This window comes from Pituophis catenifer, unplaced genomic scaffold (genome assembly GCF_029215685.1).
Source record: "Pituophis catenifer annectens isolate HBS135680 unplaced genomic scaffold, rPitCat1.0.hap2 SCAF_2, whole genome shotgun sequence".
Classification (NCBI taxonomy): Eukaryota; Metazoa; Chordata; class Lepidosauria; order Squamata; family Colubridae; genus Pituophis; species Pituophis catenifer.
Window position 1 is genome coordinate 245,271,060 of NW_027256882.1, and position 10,592 is coordinate 245,281,651.

A 10,592-nucleotide genomic window follows, 5' to 3' on the forward strand; every position below is an offset into this window, starting at 1 on the left:
AGAACCTGCTGGATTTCATCTCTGGAACAGAGGCTCAATCCTGACAACATCAAGTGGATTTCTTTCTTTGATCCTTCTGGCCTTGGCATGATAAAAATCAGAAAATATCAAAATAACCAAAATACATAAGAGATCAAAACGAGAGTGCAAAACCAGCATCTAAGAGCTATGGTGGCACAGTGGTTAGAATGCAGTAGTGCCGGCTACGGCCTGCCGGCTGCCTGCAATTTGGCAGTTCGAGTCTCACTGGCTCAAGGTTGACTCAGCCTTCCAAGGTCGGTAAAATGAGGACCCAGATAGTTGGGTGCAATATGCTGACTCTGTAAATTGCTTAGAGAGGGCTGTAAAAGCACTGTGAAGCGGTACAGAAGTCTAAGCGCTAGTGCTATCAACACTTAATTGAGGTTGGCAATACTAAAATTCAACTTTAGCCCGAAACTCATCTATCACCCTGGTCTAGTTAGCGCACGCGGGGGTTTGGGTGTGTGTGCGCGCGCGAGCGACTGGAAGGCAACGGAATTGGCGCCATCCGAACCTTGGAAGGGGGGGGCAGCCATTCCCACCATTCCCTGGTTCTATAACGGCTGGTACTTCCGGCTAACCGGAGAACAGGAAAAGCCGGCTTGCTTCGTAACCACTGTCACCTAGCAACACTTGTTTCCACCCACCCGCTCCCGCCGCCCATCTCTCCTCGCAGGACCAATAGTACCTTAGACCACGCCCACCCCTTTGTCTCATTTCCGCCCATTCCTTTCTACAACACCGCCTAACTCTCCTCAGCGAACACCACGTCTACAAATGATTCCTCCCGGAAGTTCTTCGCTCTCGTCTTTAAACTAGAATCCGTTCACTTCCGGATCACCTCTTCCGTTTTTCGCCCTCCCCTTTCTCGTACGGCCACGCCGCAGGTGAAAGCCGGCGCGCCTTGAGCTACCTGGCAGGTAAGGGTGTTTTCCCCTCCACCCGCTTCAAGGAGCCCCTTCCTCCCCGATTGCGTGGACGGGGCTGGCGATCTGACCCTTCTCGCCTCGGCGCTCATTTTGCTCATTTCTTCTTCCACCTCAGCTTCGCCTTCCGTGCTTGTAGTTCGAGCCCCGGTCTCGGAGATGTCGCTGCGGCGCTGGCAAGGCCCTGGTGCCTCCGCAGGCTGGTTGGCGGCGGGGCTGTTGCTGTTGCTGCAGCTCAGCGGGTCGGTGCGCGCCTCGGAGATCACCTTCGAATTGCCCGATAATGCCAAGCAGTGCTTCTATGAGGAGATCGTGCAGGGCACCAAGTGTACCCTGGAATTTCAGGTAAGGAGATCACCGTCCCTTTCGCGGCGCCACATAGGCAGGGGCAGGACAATCCTCCTTACGCTTCTGCACGGTTTCAGTTGGTTGGGCAGGAAATGGGGTTGGAAGCGGCCCCTTTAATAGTGTGTGTGGCAAACAGGACTGAAAAGGCGGCGGGAGGAGAGGATTGTCTGGAAACAGTAGCAGAATATACTGCAAAGACCCACTTAAAGATTGCGAGTGCCACGTTCAGACACGCCCCATTGATAACTCTCACCTAACTGGCCTTCCTTTTAGTACAGATATTCGTCTTCTTGCCCCCCAGGCTTCTGATCTGTCCTATGTGTCATGGACCTTTTAGTTTTGAGCCTTATTATTATTATTATTATTATTATTATTATTATTATTATTATTATTATTATTATTATTTGGATTTATATGCCGCCCTCTCTCCAAGGACTCAAGGCGGCTCACATCAAACGAAACAATCCCAATAAATACAAATTAAAACAGACTAAAACAGACTAAAAACCAATTTAAAACAGTAGACCCGATCAGTCCTGGCTAGGGCGTTTAAACAGCCAGGTCTTAAGCTCACGGCGGAAGGTACGTGCAAAATATATATTATTATATTCTAATAATAAGTCTAAGTGCAATTGCTAGTGCTATTGTATACCTGTGCTGGGTGTGGTTTTAAACACACGCAAAACTATTCCTGCTGTTTTGCTAGTGTTATCTTGGTAGTTGTATGTGGAGCTGCCACCTATTGCTTGCAGCAGTATGGTGAAACTGGTGACCGGTGTATGGGCATAATTGGCATTATTTTTTTTTTTCAAACCATCAGGCTTGTTAAATGTCTGTTTTGTGCAATGTGTGAAAGTGAAATTGTATGGTTTTCACTTAAAAGGAGAAAATGAAAATAAATTGGCTGTATAAGCTCAAATTTGCATTGTATGTACAATATGTACCATCAGTACATAGAAGATGCATATATCAGCAGCAAGAAGTTCATTCTGAAAATGAATAAGGCAGTTCTGCCAACAGCACTTTTTGTGTGCGATCAAATCAACATCTCCATTGAAAGCAAGGTTCCGTGTACATTCCTATTTTAAAAAAATAGATTATAAGCTCTGTAGACAAATGTATTATATGATTATCTTTCTAGAATATGAAATGGAGTTGTGCTGTATGGAGATTAAAAGGCATGGACCATATGCTGTCTAAAATATGAAGAATATATTTATTTGCTATACAACTTGAATGATGATTCATCTCATTATTCAACAGAAACAGAGGAAGTACTATTTTTATGTAATCAGTTTGGCTTCACTGATCTTAAGAAACTATATAACAGCGTCCGATTTAGCAACATTATCTTATCTTGCTGTCTACTTCCTCATTTTCTATTCAGTGAGATGTTGAATGCTATTCCCAACTATGCTGCCATCTTTTAGTCCTAGTGTCAGGACCAAATATTATGAGAGTTATTGTCATTTAACAGAATGACTTCAGATAATGTTTTATATTAACAAGATTTAGGAAAACAAATTGAAATAGTAAATATTTGAAAACCGACTCCATGGAGTAAGATGTTTAACAGATTTTGGTACAAAGGAGTGATGATAAAAATAAACTGTAATTTTATCTATAGCATTAGCTGCAATCTCAGGAAACCATATTTTTAGGACTCAAGATACTGAACATCACCTAAGACAAATTCCTTGTGTGTCCAATCACACTTGGCCAATAAAGAATTCTATTCTATTCTATTCTATTCTATTCTATTCTATTCTATTCTATTCTATTCTATTTTCTATTCTATTCTATTCTATTCTATTCTATTCCTACATAAACTGAATATAAGCGTACATTCATTATTTTACCAAATATATTACCATAAAAATTACTAGGTATATATTGAAAAACAAGAGTATAACAGTTATAATTAGTTAAAAGACTTAGTGTCTTATGACTAGGTGCTTTTCAGTCCTGCATTTCTCAACCTATTATGGTATTCGGGTAGACAGTTGGCTGGTATTCTTGGTGATACCTACATGTGGGAATTCAGGACAATATTTTGAATAGATATCATTTATTTTATTGTTAATTGACTCTTTATGCAGAGAACAACATTTCCTCCAGTAGAATACTAGGAATAAAATGCTTACCAATAATGCTGGCTGTGCTTCCCATATTTCTATCTGAAATTGGATGATCCCTTTTTTTGGGAGCCTCCCTAACATTGATCCTCTTGCCATTACATTATTTTTTATGGGAACTGTGCTATTACTTGATATTAAGTTTCTTATTAGGGAATTTTATCTGAAATTCTGATACAAGAGATTTATAAGGATTTTGAGAATAGAATTAATTTTCTTTTATTACTTTCCCAAAATACTGACCACAATGTTTCCTATGTTTATATGGCAGAGATTCATTGATCTAATGTTTATCCTTGCTTTTATACATGAATAATATTTCTTTGTTAGTGTTTATATTCATTTATTGCATGTTAAAGTGCATTTTCTCTTAACCAGGTAAGTAGAAAAATGTTCCGCCTATCTGTCTGCCATAAAATAAAACTTAATGGCATTATTAAAATTAAAACATCAAATATGTAAAATTACAATCTCAATTGTATACGACTATTTAACTACTTCAAAAAGTGAAACATGGAGAGTTTCATATTTGGAAAGTTTCATATTTGTAATTCTGCTACTGAAAAAGACTTGCATGCGCCCATCTACTTAGAATATGAATCTTAGTGCAGCTCAGAGAAGTGGAGTACCACAGGGAAGAAGAAATTCTGTTGCAAATAAATTGGCTAGGACTTGGTAAGAAAAAATAACCTTCATTAGACACAGCATTCTTAATAGGAAAGGAATACCAACTGACTGTTTCAGAGAAGGACTATGAAACCAAGAATGAGTGAATAGAATGGAACGTCATGATTATGAGCAATTTGTATCTACAGCTCTATCCTGAAATCCAAACTGCAGTAATCTAAAAGGCACTCTTACTTGCAGGATTTCCAAAAATGCTAGCTACTGTTTCTGGTGTCTAAATTTCAGACTTTGTAACACTGGTGCTACTTGTTCAGCTGTCAGCAGTAGGTAATGAATATTGACATAGATTCTCTTGGTTTCAGCATGGATTATTTGTGAATAGCTTATTTAGAATAGAATGAATTGTATTCATTCATCCAAGTATACTTAAGATGAAGAAAATACTTAATGAACATAATCTATTTTTTAAAAACCTTGTCCAATATATTTTGAACTTGATATAAAACATTACTCCACAACACTTTAATCTCAATCTTCAGTGTTACCAGAGCATTGTTACAAACTACAATGGCATGGATTTTGTTTCTATTTCATGGAGTTGTAGTAAATCTTCTCATAATTGATATGGAGATAACCTTGTCTGTTTTTACCTCCAGCTGCTGATCCCTTTACTCTTAATTATTTTGTAGGCCTAGTGACTTTTCGTATCATATTTTTAAAGGTTAATGAATTCTAGTGAAATAGCAAAAGTTGCCCTATTTTTTCATAACAATAGCTCCTTACTAAGCCAAAAGCTTTCCAAAAATGGAAAGGAACCCTCTATTCATGTAAGTTTATCTTTTAGTAAGGTCTGTTGATTATACATAGAGATTGTGTTTGTATAAGTACAAGATGAACAAGCTTCCTCAATTTAGAGAATGAAGAACTTTTTCAGGAGTGCTGCAGGTTTTAACATTCACCTTTTCTTTTGTATTTTTCATTTATTACATGCTGTCAGGTCAGTTTCAATTCTTAGTGACTTCATAGATAGGATTTTTCCAGGATCATCTGTCACCCATTTGGTTTTTCATGTCTTCTAGCAGGTGTTGTAATGGAAACTATACCTTGCTGGTCATCCTCTTCTTTTTTCTTTTGCTAAAATGTAAAGCCTTCGTCAGTCTTTACTAAACACACATCTAGTTTGGGATATTACATAGGATTTTATTTATAGTACTAAGAAGTTCAAAAATGTGGCTTTAATGGTTTTAATAACTGTTACACAATTGGAAGAGAGTTATCCTTAAGTGATGTGTTTTTATGTTAACTTGATAACTTTTATGGTTATTTTTCAATTATTATTTGGTCCAAACAGTTACTACAAGGTGCAAAAATATGTGAAATGCAACAACATGTTTTAAGTTGCCTTTGACTTAGTTGTGCTTGCAGTATATTTAATTTCCCTTGCTGAAGTTTTTAACAATGTGCTGTTTAGTATATTTGCTTTGTAAAGATACTTCTTTAACTGATAAGAATAATATCAGTGTTCCGAATACCAGTTTTCTTTATTCCACAGGTGATTACTGGAGGACACTATGATGTCGACTGTCGCTTAGAAGATCCAGATGGGATTGTGCTATATAAAGAAATGAAGAAACAGTATGATAGTTTTACCTTTACTGCATCTAGAAATGGAACATACAAGTTTTGTTTCAGCAATGAGTTTTCAACTTTCACACACAAAACAGTATACTTTGACTTCCAAGTTGGAGATGACCCACCTCTCTTTCCTAGTGAAAACAGAGTCACTGCACTCACTCAGGTATGATGAATTCTGAATACACAGTAATGTGCTGTCTTCATCCTAAAATATACTAGAACCAGTTTATAGAACTTCAGAAATTTTATTTTGTCTAATAGCATGACCATATGGCCAGTTAATTAAGTGACATTCTCCTGATATGGCATTTGTCATCTTTTCATTTACAGAAGTAAATGTTTGTGTATTAATATTGTAAATTGCAACTTGATATTGCTTGAGTAGTTTGTAAAGACCTCTGAATTTTAAATTCCATTACAATAAACAATTCGGGTTTTTTTCCAATTTGCAAACATGAAAGGTGAAATAGAAAGTGCTAACTTGAATGAAATGTGGGATAAGAAGGCAGATGAAAACATCAGATTTCTGCAGCTTCTAATATGGAGCACTTTAGTACCAACTGTCCCCTGAGAAGGAACAAAGAAGTGAATAACCAAAGCCTTGGCTATTATTGTGCAAAACACTCCCTAAAGCATATGGTTTTTACTGTTGTCCAATAGGAAGACCTGCAAACATCCAGTTATTGTTAACTGCAACTTAAAGCATCCATCAATGTTGATCAGGGACTTTGAAACTGCTGCTTAAGTAAAGTATTTCTATCAGTGGAACAGCTTTTGTCAGTAGTACAGAGATGGGCTCAATCCTTTCTCATATCATTCCATTTCCAAACTACATTTTAGAGGATTGGAAGGAATCTCCTCAGTTATTCAGGGGAAAGAGGTTAGAAGAGTTGAGCAAATAGTTCATATGATTATAGAGTTCATTATACGTATGCATGTTTCATTTTTGGATCTCTGTGATAAAATTACTAAATATTAGAGTTTAAATTGAAAAGCTTTCAATATATAATTTGCATCAAGTTCTGAGATTCTTGTTGCTAACTGACAACAGTTTCTGTATGGAGAGAAAGACTTGGTGATTACTCTCTCATTAAAGAAATATTTTTAGAATTTGTTATTTTTATTCTGATCAAATGTACAACTAGATTAATGCTGTATTACAATAATGTGATTCTGAAGAACATAATCCTTTTGATTTTTGTAAAACTCTACATAACATGCTATGATAAAATATGGTTTAAAGTTTTTCCATAGACTCTATTTCTACTTTATTAATAGTTATTAGATTCCATTGTTTTACTAATTAGTACTCTATGTTTCTGTCTCTAGATGGAGTCAGCGTGTGTTTCAATTCATGAAGCTCTAAAATCCGTCATTGATTATCAGACACATTTTCGACTGAGGGAAGCACAGGGCCGTAGCAGAGCAGAAGACTTAAACACGCGAGTGGCTTATTGGTCAATAGGTGAAGCCATCATTCTACTTGTAGTTAGCATTGGGCAGGTATTTCTTCTCAAAAGCTTCTTCTCTGACAAAAGAACCACTACAACTCGTGTTGGATCATAACAGGCTTTAAATCCATTGTTTGAAAAATATATTATTATTTGAATGATTTCTAGTTAAAGAACAATTAAGTACAGGGAACTTTTAAATACCTTTAGCCTTTTCACTTCAAAGTTATGAAATTCATACTTCCAAAAGCTGTCACAGAAAAAAAAAAAAGACGGCCTTTTATTTGTTATATATTGGGATTTTCTTTCACATCTGCTGAGAAATCTAATAATTGCTATTTTTTTAAAAAAAATGAGACTTGTTTGTAAGTACATAGTTCTTTAAGAAAATCCTTTAAGTAGTTAATTAAAAGATTGTCCTTATGAATGAAAAAGAAGTCAGACCTTGCAAGTTGAAGTATTGAAATGAAAACAAAAACACATCATTAACAGTAGTCTCAAAGTCTTGTAATGCACTGTTTTGAGTGTCTGGAAATTCTAGGGTCTTGAATCATTTTTTTGGGGTGTATATAGATATATATATATTATTTTACTGTACCGATTTTAGAGTCCTGGAAAAAAAAACAATTTTCTGTGCATTGAAAGAAGGTTATCGTTTTTGCATTTTGATTTTTAAATTAAATAATGGGGGAAATGCCTTCTAATTCTTGAAGCTGAGTCTTTGAGGATTGCTGTTGTTGCTGTCTTGAGAACTAAAACAGCTGCTTTGACACAAACCATCTAAATTTTAGAAATCTGATGTTTTCACTTTCACTTGATAGGACTAAGCAAAAATGCACTGATTTAAGTATCTTGCAGCTAAAATTTAGCCTTGTAGTCTTTTTAATATTAAATCAGAGCTGTTCAACTCTATGCCCTTTAGATATTTGTAACTATAATTCCCATAAATTTTAAAGACAGTAACATGGGAATTACAATCCAAGAGATCTGGAGACTACCATGTTAAATAAAGAATTGCATTGCCATAAGTGGCTTGAGTATTTTGATCTAAATAATTGATTTATTAAGCAATGTATGCAGATGCTGGATGTATGTGATTTAATTTGCTGATTAAACATTCTATATTGATGGGGACAGTTTCTCGTGTGTGCTTACAGTACTGTATTGCCCTATCCTACCAGCTTTATGCTAAGAGGTTACTTTTTGAAGTAGCTTACAAGATTTGGGAGAATGAGGGATTTTGCTATATAATTGCTTGTTCTATTATACCTGCTTTCTAATATCCCAAATGCTTTTGTGGGTTTTTAAGATTGCACACTGTTATTTCAGAATACCCAACAGAAATTAACATTACCACCATAACCATACACATTAAAGGAAAGAGAAATCTCATAGTAAAACTGCATCTTCTAAGTGGATAATAAGGCTTGTCTGAGAGGATGAAGTTGTAGTGGTTGTAAAAATATGAATACCACTATGCTTAAGGGTTAACACTCACTAAAATAAGCTTGATATTTTATAGTACTTTTGTGCAGAGAATTGACCCATTTCTCCCCATTTCTTTGTAGATATTCTGTAAGCACATTTTACATTTTTTTCTGTATGAGCTACGTTACTGTGCTGTAAAAGGATGAGAGGTGCTCTGTTATGGAGTCTGACTAACTGACGATACTAAAAATGCCTAATATTTTTAGGCCTTAGTTTGTGGATGTGGCTTTTTAGAAAATAGAACATTGATGTGTTTAGAGATGGGGAATATTCCAGTGCTGTATTTGTTTTAACATTCTGCAATAGCTTGCTGTAGAATGTGCTTGGTCTTTTACTTGAGTTTGCAGAAAATAAATTTATTGAACGTACTTGTTGTTTCTGGTAAAGGTCACCTACATGCCATTTGTGAAAACAGGGTAATTAAACAATTTTAGGATGATGTGCTTCACCCTTCCATTCCTTTTAATGATTCATATACGAGAGACCCGTAGAAATCCTGTAAAACAAAGATTGACAGAAGTGGTATTTGGCTATAAATCTGAGAAAGTCTCATAAGGGCCTAGCTGTTCAGATTAAAGTTGTATACTTTTTTTTGTAAACAGGTCACTGAGAGTTTCTTTAGTTTTACTTTTTTTCATTCCAAAGTTTGGCCATCTGTATCAAGCTGGTTACATATATGATAGAGAAAAGGCTCATAACCATGGCCTAATTTCTGAATTTGTAACAGACAGTTGACAGGATGTAATTCAAGGATAAAAATGCATATTTGATGACTTGCCAATATGGCTATAAATACTATTTTTCAAAGTTCTAGGTATTTGCCATGCATTATTTCAGTCCAATCATACTTATTTTAGGCACATTGTATAAATTTTGCATCTAATTCCTTAATTTATAATAATATTTGACCGTTCTTTTTGTAGGATAGGGTTTGGGACAGTGACTTAACTACTGGTATTTGGGTTCTGTCTAAATTATCTTGTATCTTTCTGCAGTTTATATTTTTTTCAATGTTCTTTTCTCATATTTCAGAAAGTTGCCACAATTGGTTTTAACATACATCATTATTAGCAGTGGTTAATAAACAAAAGCAAATTCCAAAGCAAGTTTCAAAATGTCTGTAAACACAATTTGGTCATAACAATTATTCAGACAAAGACTTTGTCAGATATATATAATTAAAATACAGTTTAACTATATCATGGTTCCAGGTTTTTTTATTTCATTTTCTTGAAGTCCATATATATGTATAATATGATGTATCCAGTTCTTGATTAAAAAAAACTTTTGTTTAGTGTCAGTAAGACAAAAAACAGCCCTGTGAAATTATACATGAAATAATAAAGTTAATATAAGATTCTGCTGAGTGGTTATTATTTAGAGACTTGTGTTATGACAACAATTGTAAAATTCTCTTAGAAGTTGCCATTTTTCTTTAGATTTGGACTTTAAAATTATTCTTAGTTTTAGAATCAAAGGCAATGCTGAAGAACAACACAGTCTTTACAAATTCTCAGAAAAGGTTTCTGGTTTAGATTACTATTGTAAAACGTACTTCCATAAACTGAGATTGCCACATAATTTAATTATAAATATAGATAAATGAATATAACTGATTGTCAATCACTTGTTTTTTCATAAGACAGCATTCAGCATAACTTGGATAGCAATACCCACAACATCCAGTTTCCCTCCCTTCTCCTTTAATAATTTGTCAGATAGTTGCAAATCTCAGGATACTTTGAATTTACTGAAGTTATTGATCAATCCAACTCTCTGGGTATGTTTAGATTTTGTTTTAAGATATACATTTATTACACATGCTCAGACACAAATATATTAAGACCTGACTAATGTTCTTCACTTTTTTCCTTTACACCTATTTTTCACCTGTTGTAATTGCTTGTAGAATTTTACAAATCAATCCTAATGATTCCTTTGTGGCAAGAAGCTTAAGATAA

The 10,592-nt window shown here is 35.3% G+C and overlaps 1 protein-coding gene across 1 annotated transcript; it reads left to right on the forward strand.

The window, feature by feature from the left end:
• The first annotated feature begins 867 nt into the window (after positions 1 to 867).
• Positions 868 to 9,989, forward strand: TMED7 (transmembrane p24 trafficking protein 7). Its single transcript, XM_070938727.1, has 4 exons — positions 868 to 941; positions 1,066 to 1,292; positions 5,610 to 5,855; positions 7,022 to 9,989. The coding sequence occupies exons 2-4, from the start codon at positions 1,107 to 1,109 to the stop codon at positions 7,256 to 7,258; spliced, it is 669 nt and encodes a 222-aa protein (XP_070794828.1). The 5' UTR covers positions 868 to 941; positions 1,066 to 1,106; the 3' UTR covers positions 7,259 to 9,989.
• The last annotated feature ends 603 nt before the right edge of the window (positions 9,990 to 10,592 follow it).

Coding starts and splice junctions, on each gene's coding strand:
- TMED7 (XM_070938727.1), top strand. CDS start 1,107: ATGTCGCTGCGGCGCTGGCAAGGCCCTGGTGCCTCCGCAGGCTGGTTG. Junction 1,293..5,609: donor AGTGTACCCTGGAATTTCAG/GTAAGGAGATCA, acceptor TTTATTCCACAG/GTGATTACTGGAGGACACTA. Junction 5,856..7,021: donor GAGTCACTGCACTCACTCAG/GTATGATGAATT, acceptor TTCTGTCTCTAG/ATGGAGTCAGCGTGTGTTTC.